The 18,123-nt window shown below is 32.5% G+C and overlaps 1 protein-coding gene across 1 annotated transcript; it reads left to right on the top strand.

The window, feature by feature from the left end:
• The first annotated feature begins 7,062 nt into the window (after positions 1 to 7,062).
• Positions 7,063 to 11,885, top strand: LOC143203531 (uncharacterized). The gene is made up of 3 exons (XM_076415757.1): positions 7,063 to 7,203; positions 7,488 to 7,836; positions 11,806 to 11,885. Exons 1-3 carry the CDS (start codon positions 7,147 to 7,149, stop codon positions 11,883 to 11,885), a joined length of 486 nt encoding a protein of 161 aa, XP_076271872.1. The 5' UTR covers positions 7,063 to 7,146.
• The last annotated feature ends 6,238 nt before the right edge of the window (positions 11,886 to 18,123 follow it).

Raw genomic sequence — 18,123 nt, 5'->3', positions numbered from 1 at the left:
CCAGGACACACGGGACATTTCCAGTCAAATAATATTTAAACAATGATTTGAGGTATTTTTAACCTGTTAAATAAAATTAAACTAATCAATAAAAATATTAGTAAACATTAATAATTTTTTATAATAAGGAAACAAATAATCCTGATAAAAAATGTATTACAAACATTTTAGCAGAAAGAGAAGCTTTCTTAGAAGGTATTAATGCTTATTTCAACATAGTTTTAAAACATACAGAGAATATTTGAAGATTTCAGGAATGTTTGTTACCCTCTGCGAGACTATTAAGTCGGCGATCCCATCCCACATGGTCATAAAAATCTAATGTTAGACAACCCTTTTGTAATTTTGCGAAATGTTCCCCTGAGGACGATTACCGTTTTAAATGCGGTGCTTTTAAGGACCACCGAATATCCGACCGTTGGATTTCTTTGTAGCTAAATCATGTTGCTAAGAAAACGATTTATTCACTGTCTGTAAGGTGAATGATATATTTAAAGTTTCGAACCCTCCGCGGTGAAGAGCTTTACATCATTTAGGGTAATGGACCTTGTAAATATACGTGCCCAAAATATAGAGTTCCTGCGGAAGCAATATCTATCAAGTGTACCTTATCTATAAAGAAAATATACATAGATAGTTTATTTTTAATAAATATATTCCATGGTAAACGGATGTTTATTACTTAACATATTCAGAGTTTTATTGGTTAGTAGAATTTGGTGCTCTAGGTAATGTATTTTTAAGGACATGCTTGAAAAAATATATATAAATTTATAAAGTCGTTCACATATTTACGGCTTTCAAAGTTAACGCTTGTTTATGATGGAAGAAATTCAACATAGCACACTATTAAAGATTTTTATATTTGGGAAATACATTATAGTCTTCAATACTTCAGGTCCTACACTGTAGCAGTTTTGCTTTCTATATAATAGTGTATTTACCACTAGTAGGTAAATTACCCGGTTTTAAGGTACAGATATAATCATTACAGATAACTTAGACCTATGATATATAATCAATATTAGGTTTCATCTTGCGTCAGGTAAACATTATTGGAAAAAATTTCAAAAAAAAATTAGAAACGAGAATCGCCGACAGTGCTATACTCAAAAATAATATAATGTGAAAAATGTGTAAATAATGTGAGGAGAAATAGGATATTCAAGAATTTAATATATTGCAGATGTTAATATTAGATGCCTTATAACTGAAGAGAGACAAATATTTTGAATGTCTTCAAAAGGAGAAAAGAACAGTTGTCGTAAGTTCAAAAAATGAAAGCCTTAAAAAAGAGGAAAACATAAAAAAAATGTTAAATACCTAGCGTTATAACAAAATCACCCGAAAAAATTAAATTGTTTAAGTTAAATTATCCTCATTAATAACTATTGGATAACATTATAACATATATAACATAAATATCGAATACAGATGACAGAAACACAGGGGTAAAGTGAAAAGTTCTCGGCGTGACACGGAGATGCCGTTTCAAGACGCAAACATTGCTTTATCTTATCTTGAGACATGTGTGTAACCTTTATTTGATTTTAATTTAGTATTTTATACGATCTTTTTTACTTGTGTGATAATGTATATCGTACAGTAATTCTTAAAATTCTTCTTTTTTACCGTTGAGTAGATTTATGCGAATTTGACAAAAGTTTACGAAGAGTCTCCTTCTCTTTCCACAAATAATTAGGTATGCGAAAACTTCACGCAAGATGGATGCACATGCGCAAGCGTCTTTTTCAGCAATCCTTGTGTCTATTTAATAAAGCCTCAACAGATTTTATGCGATACATTTTAAGCATGGATGAGACATATAGCAGTCCAGGAAGTATATGGAAGTCGGTGATTCAGCGCCAAAGAAAGCGAAGTCGATTCAATCTGCCAGAAACATGATAGCTAGCGTATTTTGGAAGGCGAATGGGGCCCTGTTTAGTTATTACCTCGAAAAAGTGGGAACAATGACAGGCAAATATTAGTCCAATCTTTCGGATCAGTTGGATGTAAAGTTTCGGGAGGAGAGATCTGGCTTGAAGAACGAAGAACGTATCTTTCACCAGAACAAAGCACCTGTACACATCTTGATCGGCTATCTTTACATATGTTTCTATCGTCTATATCACCATCAAGCTTGAACACATATCCTAAATATGAACAAAAGATTTCTGAGAAATCTTTTGCATCCAATAAAGAAGTTGAAAGGCCTATAAATATTTTCATATCGTTCCAGACTTCCTGGAAAAAATGATGATGCTGAAGAAACTCAGGATAAATTATGTTGAAGCTTAGAAATTTTTTAAATGAAAGTATTAGTATTTCATTGTCTGGCTGATGATTTTTCAACTCTCACCCTTGTATATAGCAGTTCGTATGGCGTAACTGGGAAATAATTATAGTTGGGGTCCTTTTAAATAGTAATTATAAACAGAGATGGACGTTAATACAAATATTTGATGTCTGCACAAAATTTAAATCAATGAGCCAATACAATTGTTACATTATAATTAAAAAATTTTGTAAATCCAATTACGTCTTATTCAAGTTTTGAACATAGCTCCTGTTTTATATAAAGCTTAAACTGTCATCATTAAACTTGCATCCTGAAGTCTCTGGTCTCACCTAGAATTTCTGAAGTTAAATCTACTCGAACTACAATTCCCTAGGAAAACCACGAATCGAGACAGCTTGTCGATAAAGATATCAAATGTCTTGCTAGTACAGTCGGTGGCGAAATCGATCTTGGTAATGCAGAAGTTCCTTTATAATTATTTAACATAGTTTCAATTGTAAATGAAATTCTGATAAAATTCGTTTTTTCGTTTTGCTTTCTATATTTGGCTGAAATATTTCTTTATTATCAATAATAATTCCCACAGTATAGATTTTAATTGGGGAAATATCCCCTAAATCTGGACTAATTTGGGCAAAATACTGTCCCAATCGATTAATGAAGTCATATTTTCAATGTTTTAGAGGGCTTTTTATAATATATGTGCATTTTAATGTCGAGCGACACTGGTGGGGGAACGTTTGCCAGTTTATTCTCTAATGAATTTATGGTTTTGGGCAATTTTAAGAAAGATAAGTAAACGAATATTAAAGTTTTGTTTAAATGTAGGTTCAAATCGTTACAGTAAGCACTAAAACATTTTTATTTTATATAATTATTTAGAGCTAATGTAAAAGTAAATTTTAAATAGAAATAAAATATTTAATTTAAATTTGTCCAATATTTAATTTTTGATTTTATTTAAAACATCTTATTTTGTTTTCTTTGGATCAGGATTTTTCAGAATTATTTTGATTTTACCGCGGTATAAGTTTATGAAGGTGGAAATCCAATAGAAAAAATTGAATGGCGTTATATATCTATATGTTGCGGGGCCAAAGCTATGTTGTCATCAATTATTTTCTTTCAATTGATAAATTATTATAATAATAATAATTAATATAATACAGGAAATTCATTTAAAAGAACGGAAAGATCAAAGATTAATGCGAAATTCAATTCAATGAAACATGTCAGAAACCTGAAAAAATTCTACAAGACCCCAATCTTGTTGCTCCTTTAGTGTTTGCATCAAGTGAAATGTTATTTAAACTGCATCAATAATTAGAACAATAAGCAGACCTCAGTCAGCCAGCTTTTTGGGACTATTGTGCACAATTTGTAAATGTTTTATTGCAGTAATAATTTGTAAGAGCAAACCTGCAATGGCTTTAAATATATCAAAAAACTGTTGACAAAATATATTGAATACATTTTTATCATTTATTATATGCCAAAACAAGGTTCTTCGATTGGATTACTAATGCCTATCGCTATGTAACCAATTAAGAACTGCACGATGGCCTGGAAATCAAATGGATTTGCGAAGTTATCCAAGATTTCGCCTTGAAACACAAAAGAATTACTAAATTAAAGATTACTAAATCATACTAACGTGGAAGCAATACAACTGCTGGACAGCGCGCAGGATGTCAGGAGATTAAAGCGAACAAAACCATACGAACTCATATATAAAGTGTATAGATTTAGTGTAAACTATAGCTATAAGTTAATAATTAATAAATAATTATAATTTTATAATTGAGGAATACATACTGATGTATTTTCTCGCACTCGTCTTGCTTTTTAATTAATCCAAGCAGGTAGGAAAAGTAGTAATAAATTATAATCTGTATATGTATCTAATAAAGATGTTATAAAAACATATTGTATATTTGCCAATAATTCAGCAAATATACAGAAAAATCATTATAACAATACGTATTTTAGGTCAAATTAATTAAATCATTTTTTACATAGTGTTTATAAACATTTTTGAAACATATAGTATAAGCGGAAAAACGTTTATTAACAAAATTACAAAATAAAATTAAGAAATAAAGTTACTCAACAATAAGAATAACAATAAATAGAATTTCAGATATCATCTAAAAAGTGATGACAAATATTTAAAACAAAAACATTTAAGCTATTTTCGTATTTTAAAAGCTTAAACCTTTGGAAATATGCACTTATACACAATATACACAATATACACTTAGTTGATTTTTTAAAAATTTAAATTGTTTTTAGAATGATAGCTGTCTGTGATTTTCTTTTAAGATCTACTTGAGTTATTTAGTGCGAATCTCCTCTATATATTCTATCTATATATCTATAAAAGTAAAAATATAACTAAATTTAAACTTGCTGTTTTTAATAAATTCCGAAATGTGAAGAAAATGTACAAAACTAGTTTTTTCGTACGGCCGAAATTGGACTAAAAATAACTTGATTTTTTACTTTGATACGATAGAGGCATATATAGAGAAGACTTCCAGCAAATTTCAAGTAAACCGGTACAGTAGAATATGTAATATAATGTTAACCACATCGAAAAAAGCAGTTTCAAGAATAATGGGTTTTAAGTTTACTTTTAGATGCCACGGTTTAGATACCCCATCAGTAAAACCGCTAAATCCCAAAAAATAATTTAGTGTTTCAAACTTAATTATCACAATGTTATATTCTTAAATGGTTAAGCTTTGAAAAAAATTTAAAAAATTGTTATTTTTTGTAGCAGAAAGGCATTAACCACAGTCATATGGTTTACTCTAGCATGTCAGGTTTGCTACGTCACTAAAATAGCTAACAGTAAATTATTGGATATTAATAAATTAAGTATTGGATTTTTTTTCCAGGGTTTTAAAATTCTAAGCGTTAAGGATACACAGAAAATATACATTCTACCTTCCAGTCCAGAATATTCGTTATATACCTAACACACATATGTGTTATAGTTACAATATTATTGAAATATTTATTTGAAATCAATATCTAACTGAATTTATTATTAATTCTATTTATACACTTAAAATAATATTATAAAAAAACAAAACAAGGCCGACCTTTCCGTTTTACTTTTATCTTTAAAAGTAACCGAACCAAAAAGTTATTATCAATGTATACGCAGATGGCTTTATAGATATGATTACGTTTGCGGTTTTACATGCGAGTACGACAACAGTCGGTATGAAAATTATCCCTAATAACCATCTGAAATTATCTTCAACGTCCAAATTACCCCCACTGTATTATTCATTTTCGACATTTCTACCCTGAAATTTACATTTAATGCGTTCTTCTCCCCACTCTATATCTACAGCCCCCTCCATTCAAACAGGATATGTGCGTCATATAATGCCGGTGGCTTCGTCAATTTCTACCCTTCATATTTTAACAGTACAGTCGTCAGTAAGTGTCCTGATCCGGATTTAAAATTGTGATCATAAAATCTTAAAAAATACTTTAATAAGATATATTTCCCTGAAATTATAAATTAACGAATACTATTTTTATTGACATCATATAGTTTTTTTTTAATTACAGCAAATATGAAAAATAATGATTTTACGCTTGTGCCTCAATGGTTTGTTTTATTAATAGTTTGTTCAAATAATAATGGTATATTAAAATTACACATATTCCGTTTTATTACAGAAATGGACAGAGTAATAATACCCATATCATATATAAATCCATATGACAGTGATGTTTTCTGTAGGGAAGACAAACTGCAATTCATTGTCTAATACAACACTGAAATGACTCAGCAATTTCGCCTTTATACTTACTTTTATACCGTATATAATCTTATATATAAAAATGAATCGCAAAATATGTTCCTAAGCGCATAACTCAACAACGCCTGGACCAATTTGGCCAAATCTTTTTTTAAAATGTTCGTTGAAGTTCAGGGATGGTTTTTACGGCGAGAAAAATTAGAATTATTGCTGGAAAAACCCTAAAAATAGCCCTTTTTGTTTGAATTTGTTTCGTGTATCAGTTGACAATTCATCTGTCATCTGTCAAAAGTCATCTGTAACAGACAACTTTTTTCTTTTAAATTTGATATGACTTGAACTCAAATCCTTTTAATCCGTACGAATTGTTTTATTTATTTAAAATTTTTTATTTGTTTAAAATTTAATTCAAATTTTAAATAAATAAAACAATTCGTACGGCTTAAAAGGATTTGAGTTCAAGTCATATCAAATTTAAAAAAAAAAAGTTGTCTGTTACAGATGACTTTTGACAGATGACAGATGAATTGTCAAGTGATACACGAAACAAATTCGTATATCGTGTTTTGTGCAGAGTGTTTAGTTAGTTCGTGATTAGTGAAAAAATAATTTATATTTGATATGCCTCCTATAAGACGAAGCAATTTAGGTAGAAGAACCAGAAATGCTATAAACCAAGCTAATTACCGATCTAATCGTACTGCACAAGAACGTGACGACGGAAATGAACGTGAAAGAATTCGGATATCACAAACGCGTGAAGCGCGAGCGCGACATTCAACTAATAATCGCGCAAGTTTGAATCCAGCTGCTTTCAGTTACGATGTGTCAATTGACTACAGTAACTACCAATGTGTTGTTATTGGTTCTATGAACTTGGTTTGCTCACACTGTAAGGCATTAAAATACAAAAACGATGCCAATGGATTGTGTTGCGCAAATGGTAAAGTGAAATTGATACAATTGGATCCACCACCAGAACCATTGTACTCATTGGTTTCAGGAATAGGAACAGATTCTATACACTTTTTGACACATATTCAACAATATAACAATTGCTTTCAAATGACTTCATTTGGGGCAACAAATGCAGTTCGGGAAAATTTTATGCCAACTTTCAAGGTATGTATTATAGCAGTTACTCATAATTATTTTAGCGAACAAAATTTTCTGTCACCAAAGTTAAGATGTGTTACTAATCTTCAATTTCTTAATCATTACGAAATATATCACTTAGTCATCATATTATATGGTGATTCAGTTTCAGTGACACTTTTATTATATTTTATATTTGATAGATATTAGTTAAAACTAAATATATACTTTTTAAGATCAAATATTATTTAAGTTTGATCATTGACAATCCATTAATTTATACCACACCATAATATTTTTTTTATTTACAGATACAAGGGCAAATATATCACAGAGCAGGTTCACTGTTACCAGTGTCAGATAGCGACAACAAATTCCTGCAAATTTATTTTATGGGCAATTCACCACAAGAAATTGATCTGCGTTGTGCACATAACAATTTAGTAAAAAGGTCTATTGTAGAACAATTACAAACTTTATTTCATCAACACAATCAATTGATAATATTGTTTAAAACTGCCCTGGATCTGATGCCATCCGATAATCACAAAATTGTAATCAGAGCTGATAAAACACCTGCAGGTCAACATACAAGACGTTTTAATGCACCAACTATTGATGAAGTTGCTATCGTTGTAGTTGGAGAAAACTTGGAATCCCGTGATATTGTTTTACATCGTCGGAATTTTCAATTACAACCTATAAAGGAAACACACCGCTCATATGATGCACTGCAATAAAAATGATAAATCCCATTACAGGTAACTAAAATATTAGTTTAGCTATGGCGATAATATCTCAGTCACTATATTATGTATTTTAATTTTATATTTGAATGTTATTAAAACAAAATCTGTTTACAGGTTCTGAAACCAACAAAAAAGTCAGTTCAATGAACTATTATTCATACCGCCTAATGATTCGGGAAAATGCAGATAATCACATATTGAAATGTCGGCGATTATATCACAAATATGTTGATGACATGTATGTTAAAATTGAAACGGAGAGATTAACATTCATCAGGTTGAATCAAACCAAACTCCGATCAGAAGAGTATATTCACCTCCGAGATGCGATTAATACTGATGGAAATGCACAGAATGTCGGTCGGATGACTATTCTTCCAGCAACATACATCGGAAGCCCTCGGCATATGCACGAATATGCTCAAGATGCCATGTCGTATGTTCGTCATTATGGTACAGCAGATTTGTTCATCACATTTACATGCAATCCGCAATGGATAGAAATTAAGCAGGAGTTATTACCTGGGAAATCATCCATTGATCGTCATGATATTACAGCCAGAGTCTTTAGACAAAAGTTGAAATCTTTAATGAATTTCATCGTAAAACATAATGTGTTTGGTGAGACACGCTGCTGGATGTATTCTGTGGAGTGGCAGAAACGAGGATTGCCACATGCACACATTTTGATTTGGTTGGTTGAAAAGATAAGGCCAAATGAAGTTGATGCAGTGATATCAGCTGAAATCCCTAATGTACAAGTAGATCCTGGATTGCATGAGGTAGTTATCAAAAACATGATACATGGTCCCTGTGGAACTCTTAATCAAAATTCACCGTGTATGATGGATGGTAAATGTTCAAAACGATATCCACGGACATTAATATCGGAAACAATTACTGGTAATGACGGTTATCCATTGTATCGTCGCAGATCGACAGCAGACAATGGAAAATCAACAATTGTCAAATTAAATCAACAAGATATTGAAATAGATAATCGTTGGATTGTTCCATATTCACCCATTTTATCAAAGACATTCAAAGCACACATCAACGTTGAATCTTGCCATTCAGTGAAATCGATTAAATACATTTGCAAATATGTAACCAAAGGGAGTGATATGGCTGTGATTGGAATTGGTGCAGAGAATTCTAATGATGAAGTTACCCAATACCAAATGGGCCGCTATGTCAGTAGTAATGAAGCAGTTTGGCGAATATTTTCTTTTCCTATTCATGAGAGACACCCTTCTGTTGTTCACTTAGCTGTGCATTTAGAAAATGGACAAAGAGTGTATTTTACAGCACAGAACGCAGTACAAAGAGCTGCTCAGCCACCATCTACTACATTAACCAGTTTTTTTGAGACATGCCAAAACGATGATTTCGCACAAACATTGCTATATTCTGAAATGCCAAAATATTATACCTGGAATCAATCCTCAAGGAGATTTATACGACGGAAACAAGGAAAACCAGTTCCAGGATATACAGATGTATATTCCACCGATGCGATTGGCCGGATTTATTCAGTACATCCAAGCAATGATGAATGTTTTTATTTACGACTGCTATTAGTCAATGTACGTGGCCCAACATCATTCCAACAGTTACGAACTGTTGATGGTGAATTGTGTGGATCCTACAGAGAAGCCTGTCAACGTTTGCAATTGCTTGAAAATGACGCTCATTGGGATCAAACTCTCAATGATGCTGTAATATCATCACACGCTCATCAAATACGAACATTGTTTTCTATAATCATATCTACATGCTTCCCATCAAACCCAATTGATTTGTGGATGAAGTACAAAGATTATATGTGTGATGATATTTTGTATCAAATACGGAATAGAATGGGAAATCCAAATATACAAATCAGTGAAGAAATTTACAATGAAGCATTGATTTCAATTGAGGACATGTGCTTGATAATGTCAAACAAACTATTAATTCAATTAGGCCTGACCGCGCCCAATCGTCCAATGCATGACGCTTTTAACCAAGAGTTGCATCGAGAAAGACTGTATGATCTCAACGCTTTGAAAGAATTAATTCAAACAAATCTTCCACTGTTAAATGAACAACAGAAGTATGTATTTGAAACTCTTATGAAAGTAACAAATGATGAAACTGGAGGGATTTATTTCTTAGATGCACCTGGTGGTACAGGAAAAACTTTTTTTATTTCATTAATATTAGCAACAATTCGCTCACAAAATAAAATTGCACTTGCACTCGCTTCGTCGGGAATCGCAGCAACTTTGCTTGAAGGTGGTCGAACAGCCCATTCAGCACTAAAATTGCCATTAAATATGCAAAGCAATGAAACTCCAACCTGCAACGTTTCGAAGAACTCTGCAATGGCAAAGGTTTTGCAGCAATGTAAATTGATTGTTTGGGATGAATGCACGATGGCAAATAAAAAATCTTTGGAGGCTTTAGACAGAACCTTAAAAGATCTACGTAGCAATAATAACCGATTTGGTGGTGCAATGATTTTATTAGCAGGAGATTTTCGTCAAACATTGCCAGTGATTCCACGATCAACGCCAGCTGATGAACTCAATGCATGTCTAAAGTCCTCCAATTTGTGGAAACATGTTAAAGTACTTCATTTAAGCAAGAATATGCGTGTCGAGTTGCAAAATGACCAATCTGGAAACATATTCTCTAAACAACTCATTGACATTGGTAATGGCAAATTTCCTATAGACATGTTGACGGCTTGCTTTTGCTATGACTATAAACAAGTCCCAGGGGCAATCATTAAGTGTTTGTGGTATTAATCTAGAAAACCCATGTTTCTCACATGGTCAATTGTATGTTGCCTGTTCCCGTGTTGGAAAACCATCAGATTTGTTTATCTATGCGCCAGGTAATCAAACAAAAAACATCGTATACCACAAAGCAATATAATGATAATAATAATAATAATTATGATTCACATGATTAACAATAAAGCGATTACTTACTTTTCAATCCTTATATATGTTTTATTAAATTATTTTTTATTCACAACGCCCTATCACCAGGGTGATGGTTCTGTTCAGGAGAATTTTTTAAAATACGTAGGCACAAAAACTGCCACATTACAAATCTTTTTGACAGGACGAAGTCTGTCGGGTCAGCTAGTATTTTATATATTTATAAGGTTTTGGTTCATTTTTCTCTCTAAGGTGATATATAGGAAACAAGTTTTTTAACTTTTGAAAGTTCTTGAAAGTACTTGGTCTTTTTTTTTTGGTTTATGCTAAGCTGTTTTTTTTTTGTTTAAAAGTTGGTAACATGTTGACACATTTCATCTTTTTACCTATAAAAAGTATTTAATTTTTCGACACACTCAAGATATAAACGATATGGAAACAAGTATGAACTGAGGTGAAGAAACATCAGATACAGTCCATCTTCAAATACCTCTAAATATAAGCTACGTCCACCATTGAATACAACCATATAATAAAACGAGAGTAAGGTGAAAAGTTCTCGACTTATAGTCAAATCACAAAGTTTTAGTAAAAAAAAACAATTTTATTAATTTAAGAATCTATTGACATAATTTAAAAGTATCCATTAATGGCCTCTAAACATCCTCATTAGAAGTCGTTCTGAGCAAAAAATTTCACACATTTTAAGTCACAAGTTATATAATTAGAAGAATAGAGGGGAAATCGGTAATCAAAGCCGAAGTGTCTCTATTGCCAGTGCAATTTTGTGCCCAGATATGCCGTCCTGATGAAAGATGATTTTATTCTTCTTTAAACTCAACTTTGGCGTCAAATTGCAAATTTTCGCATCAATTATTTAAAAAGATTAGAGTTGCGAATGTTGCCTATAACTGTATTGACTTTAATGTTCAACCACGGGCATCCATTAGCTGCTTTAACTGCTGTGAATTCAGCTGCAGACTTTTTAAAGGTTGACATGGAAGATACAGCTCCTATTTCTATTTGCTAGAATTTAATCCATAAAAACACAATAGTTTTATCACTGCATATTATTCAAAATTAAAAAATAAACAAATTTAGATTTTTAACGAAAAAATTTTTTAACCTATCTACTATACATATTTTATATTCTTCTATATACATACAATTTAGCTTGATGAGCAAACCGTATGAGGAAAATTAGGAATATAGAAACAATGATTGAAAATGAGGAACGCCTCGGTTCCCCAGGTCCGGTACCTAACCTAGGTAATTTGACAAATGTTCTAACCAAACTAGAATAACAATAAAAATTCGTTGCTCTCGAAAATCGAACGTCCGACCTCCGCGTGTGTACTTAAAGCTCTTATATCATATGGTTAGTGTTTAATATGCAATTTGAACGGCTTTTGCACTGAACGTCTTCTGGTCTTCCGCTACGTCAGTTCAGCAATAACATTATACCCAAATATTTGATTATTTTAGATAAAAAATATGTGAAAACTTTGTACGTGTCTTTGAAATTTGAGGTTTTCCCTCGACTTCACCCCCCCCCTCTCTCTCTTTCCACGATCAGATCCTGACTTGGTTCCAATGGGACCACAACGGAAGTGCACTTAAGTGTTCGAATAAAAAAGGAATTTGTCCATAGATGATGGAGAAATCGGCGATCATACACTAAAAAAATACAGTCAAACCTCCTCCTATTTTGAAATCGTTTAATAACACACACATTGATCTTGGTGCAAAAATCATGGCGACAACTTTATAATGTACAATATATACATGGCCTAAATCAATTTAATCAGCAGAGTTGCATTTTATGTAATTAAGTTGAAAAGAAACTTCATATTTTATCCTATATAAATATAGTACCCTATATTACCATAAAATATTGAAAATATACTTGAAAATAAATATTAATGTAATTGGTTTTTAATAATTTCAAACAAAAACATTTCAATTACAAGAGTGATCTAAACAAATAATTAAAACATATTTCTATGCCATAGAATGAGTAATTTAAAGAACTAAAAAATGTTTACTTTAGGAAAATCCTAAACCGATGTTCTCATAACATTTTAAGAGTGTTATTACGCTTTAAGGTAATCACGCAGACGATTTTAATGTGTAACGCGGAAACTTGGCAATATCTGCTTTATGCATCTGGGAGATGCATCATTATTTAATGTATAATTTTAATGTTGGGAAGTGGATGCAACAAAGTGAATATTGAACGTTCTGCTTGGTTTCCGTCGCCTTAGATTAATCTTTCCTTTCTGCGGCAATTTCCCTACACATGCATGATATACATGAAGATATTAAGGTGGAAAACGTATTAGCGCTATGATATATTAATTTACTTAAGCGTAAATTTATAATAACATTAGGCACTCGGTTTAGTTAAAAGCATTCAATGCGTTATTCAAGAAAACGCAACTTTGAAATCTTTAGGGATTTTTAAATAATTTATAAAGTGGGAAATGCCGAATAAAGCTTTTACCGATTGATAATAGCTTCAAGCATAATAAAAAAACACATAGAAGGCGATCTCCCATATACGAAGCTGCAGCCAAGTTTTGTCAAACTCCAGAGTAATTAAAAAAGAATATCTTATTAACCATTTTTATTTAAATACGATTTAAAATTTCAATGTTTTGTTCACTCAAGAAGCACCATTTTAACTTGACAATTATAATGAATAAAAAAGATGAAAAATTTTTCCTTCCTTATCATATACAAATCATATCTGTTTCATTTAACATTAATGAAAATGTTTCCATTTCTATAACATTCAATATGAAAATTATATAAGATTGGCCTTTTATATTCTAGTGCGGTTTATATATAAATTAACTTTAAAATATTTTTCTTTTAATTTGAAACCTTATTATGAAAAATCGGTACAATGTATTTTATTCAAAGCATTGTTCATCGATAATTTCTGGATTTTCCCATCTTTGAAGCAACTTACGGATTCAATTTTGAAAGAACGATGTATTTTTGAGGATATCATTTTTTGGTAGCTCTATAAGGAGTGCTTCTCAGACAGATCACGAGGAGCAAGGAATATTTTAATATTTCTAAGTAAGTTTTCACCGGTTTTGCAATATGTGGTCGAATGTTGTCATGCTGAAGAATAAAATTGTTGTATCTTGGCTTCTCTTTCGGCCGTTTTTCGTCCATTTCTTGGCTCAAATATCATATTTTATTAGATTTTAGTAGTTCATAGTATACCACACCAATCTGATCCCACCAAATACAAAGCATTCGCTTGAACAAAAGGATATTCGGCTTTGCCATTCATGCTCATGTATAAACATATTTATAGTATTTATAGTAAAAAACTAGTGCTAAAATAACGTAAGTGAAAAATGAAGTGCGTGAAATAAACAATGTATTTATTTTATTTTTTTTATCCTCTGGAAGTAAATTAAATAAAATATTAAAAATTAAAAAATGGCAAACCATAGCGATTCAACCAAATCACCTGCACACTTTGATATAAGATTAGAACAAACAGCAATAACGCAAACTCCACCATCAGAATGGACTACAGTTATTAACAAAAAACGATTGAGAAGTCCAGAAGAAGAAATCGCGAGGAAACAAACAAGAATCAGTGACTATTGGTTGCAGAAACCGATAGAGACAAAAAACAGTTTTAGCAACCTGTCGGAAGAAATTGAAGAGAACATACAACCAAGCCCTGAAAAAGTTGTTCCCAAACCACCACCAATAACAGTCTATAAGGTAGGAATAATAAAAAACATCCATGACTTATTGAAAACCATTACTACGAACTACACAATTAAAACAGTGAGCTATGAAACAATTAAAATCCAATTGTTCGAAGCGGATCACTTTAAAGTTCTTATAAAAGAATTAGATGAAAGAAACACCCAATACCATACATTCAGGCCAAAATCCGAGAGAACATTTAAATTCGTATTAAAAGGATTACATCACGGGACGGACTTTAACACCATCAAGGTAGCACTAGCTGAAAAAGGCCATGAGGTCGTAAATATTCACAATATACGACATCACACGACAAAAAAACCTCTGCCTATGTTTTATATAGACATAAAACCTAATGGAAATAATAAGGCGGTGTATGAAATCACCAAATTGGAAAATAATATTATTAAATGCGAACCACCACATATAAAAAGAATTATACCACAATGCACAAGGTGTCAAGCGCACGGGCACACAAAGACTTACTGTCGCAAATCATATAGATGCGTAAAATGTGCAGGAGAACATAAGACAGGAGATTGTACTCGTAAAGTTCGCGATGAAAAAGTGAAATGTGTTAACTGTAATGGAAATCATCCAGCGAACTACAAGGGTTGCGCAGTTCACAAGCAACTACAGCAGAAACTCTATCCTGCCTTAAGGGAAAAAAGGCATCAACAAAAACAATCCACTACTACCAATCTACCACTACCCACCAGAACAAGTCAACCAGACATAACTTATGCCCAAATAGTTGAAAATGGTTCAGCACAAAAACGAGAGACAATATCTCAACCTACTGAAACTAGCAACATCTCAAGATTAGAAAATATGATGGCCAAACTAATGGATCAAATGAGTACGATGCTTGGTCTACTCACAACCGTCGTAAGCAAACTTGCCTAATGCCTGAAACCAATAGCTACAAAATCGCCGTCTGGAATGCCAATGGGCTCCAACAACACGCCAGGGAACTAAAAATGTTCGTAAATGAACAAAATATTGACGTTATGATGGTTTCCGAAACACACTTTACGGACAAGAATTATCTGAAAGTTCCTAAATATAAGCTATATCATACAAATCACCCTGATGATAAAGCACATGGAGGTACAGCCATAATAATTCGAGATGATATAAAGCATTTCGAAAAAGAAAAATTCCGCAAAGACTACCTGCAAGCCACCAGTATAACCATAGAGGAAGCCCATGGACCATTAACAATTTCTGCGATTTATTGCCCACCCAAACATAACAACAAGGCAGAACAATTTCAAGAATTCTTCAGTACGCTAGGTAATAGATTTATAGCAGGAGGAGATTATAATGCAAAACATTTAATGTGGGGTTCAAGAATAATAACCTCAAAAGGTAGAGAACTGCTCAAAGCCATAAGGAAAGATAACTTACAACATATCTCTACTGGTGAACCAACATATTGGCCTTCAGACAGAAATAAAAAACCAGATACAATAGATTTCTGTATTACAAAAAATATTGATCCAAAAAAGTGTCAGGCAGAATCATGCTTCGACCTGTCTTCTGATCATTCACCAATAATAGTAACAATTTCTTCAAAAATTACCATCAAAGATAAACCCCCTTCTCTGTGCAATAATAGAACTAACTGGCCCTCATTTAGAGAAAACTTAGACCAAAATATCTCTCTAAATTTACCGTTACAAACTGAAATGGATATAGAAATAGCAGCAATAAATCTTACAAAAAATATACAGGAGGCAGCATATTCCGCGACTCCCAACAGTGAAACATTTCCAAGAAAAAATACATATATATCATGTACAATACAGAGAAAGATAGCAGGAAAAAGAAAGTTACGACGAAATTGGCAACAGCAAAGGACTGAAGAGAATAAAAGAAAATTTAATAGGGCCATAAAAGAGCTGAGAGATCTAATCCAAATCGAACAGAACCAAGGCATTCAAGAATACCTAGAAAACTTGACATCAACTGAGGCTACAGACTATTCGTTGTGGAAAGCAACAAAAAAGCTTAGGAGATCCCAGCAGCATAATCCACCTATTAAAACAAGCGAAAATAATTGGGCGAGAAGCAATAAAGAGAAGGCCGACATTTTCTCAAAACACTTAAAAAATGTTTTTAAACCTTTCCAGTCTCAGCTACATAAAGATGACGAAAATAAAATTACTAGCTTTCTAGATTCGCCATTTCAAATGGATTTACCGCATGAGAAATTAACGGTCAAAAAAGTTAAACATACAATAATGAAAGAGATTAATATTAAAAAAGCTCCTGGTTATGACTTAATTACTGGCAAAATTTTAAAAGAACTATCAGAAAAGGCTATAAAACTATTAACATATATATTCAATGCTATGCTACGAATTAATTACTTCCCTAGTATCTGGAAAGTAGCTAAAATATTAATGATACTTAAACCAGGAAAAATACCAGAAGATGTGACCTCCTACCGACCTATAAGTTTATTACCAATAATCTCGAAAGTTTTCGAGAAATTATACATAAAAAAACTAAACTATATAATAGAAAAAAGAAAAATTATTCCAGAACATCAGTTTGGCTTTCGCAATAAGAATGGGACTATAGAAAAAGTGTATAGACTTGTAAACAAAATAAACGCTGACCTAAATGCCAAAAGATATTGTTCGGCTGCTTTCCTAGACATATCTCAGGCTTTTGACAAAGTATGGCATACGGGCTTGCAGGTTAAACTAAAGAAACTTCTCCCTCATCCGGACTATCAGCTACTAAAATCGTATCTCACTGACAGACATTTTATTGTAAATCAAGGCGATGAACATACCGAATTAAATCCCATATATTCAGGAGTTCCGCAAGGTAGTGTACTGGGTCCAGTACTGTATCTTCTGTATACGGCTGATCTGCCCACCACAAAAATAACTACTGTGGCAACATATGCAGACGATACAGCAATCTTAGCATCCCATGAAGATCCAGACACAGCATCAATAAACCTACAAACCCACCTGGAGCAAATACAATTATGGTTGAAGACATGGCGCATTAAAGCCAATGAATCAAAATCCATGCATATAACGTTTACCCTGCGTAGAAGAACATGTCCACCAGTAAATATCAATCATCGTCAACTCCCCCAAGCAGAGCATGTTAAATATCTTGGTATGCATTTAGATCGACGCCTAACCTGGAAGAAGCACATACTCTCTAAACGGAAACAACTAGGACTAAAATTATATCAAATGTATTGGCTCATTGGGCGCAAATCCAAGTTATCATTAGATAACAAGGTATTGCTGTATGAGTCTATACTCAAGCCCATTTGGACATATGGAATTCAACTATGGGGTACCGCTAGCAAATCTAATATATCCATCATTCAACGGTTCCAAAATAAGGTGTTGCGCGCCATTGTTGATGCTCCGTACTATATTTCAAATAAAGTGATACAACGCGATATTTCTCTAGAACCTATAACGAGTGTAATCCAACGTGTTTGTGTGAAGTACTTCGAAAGAGTGTCAGTGCATCCCAATGTACTCGCT

The sequence above is a fragment of the Rhynchophorus ferrugineus genome, unplaced genomic scaffold (genome assembly GCF_030347505.1).
Source record: "Rhynchophorus ferrugineus isolate W39M unplaced genomic scaffold, kcgeb_rfMv2 rfM1, whole genome shotgun sequence".
NCBI lineage: Eukaryota > Metazoa > Arthropoda > Insecta > Coleoptera > Curculionidae > Rhynchophorus > Rhynchophorus ferrugineus.
This window is presented reverse-complemented; position numbering and strand designations above follow the sequence as displayed.

What these genes read in the sequence shown, in the direction of transcription:
- LOC143203531 (XM_076415757.1), top strand. Translation starts at nt 7,147, where the DNA reads ATGACTTCATTTGGGGCAACAAATGCAGTTCGGGAAAATTTTATGCCA. An exon ending in ATTTTATGCCAACTTTCAAG is followed by an intron (nt 7,204 to 7,487) that starts GTATGTATTATA and finishes TTTTATTTACAG; the next exon opens with ATACAAGGGCAAATATATCA. An exon ending in TGGAGAAAACTTGGAATCCC is followed by an intron (nt 7,837 to 11,805) that starts GTGATATTGTTT and finishes GGCATCCATTAG; the next exon opens with CTGCTTTAACTGCTGTGAAT.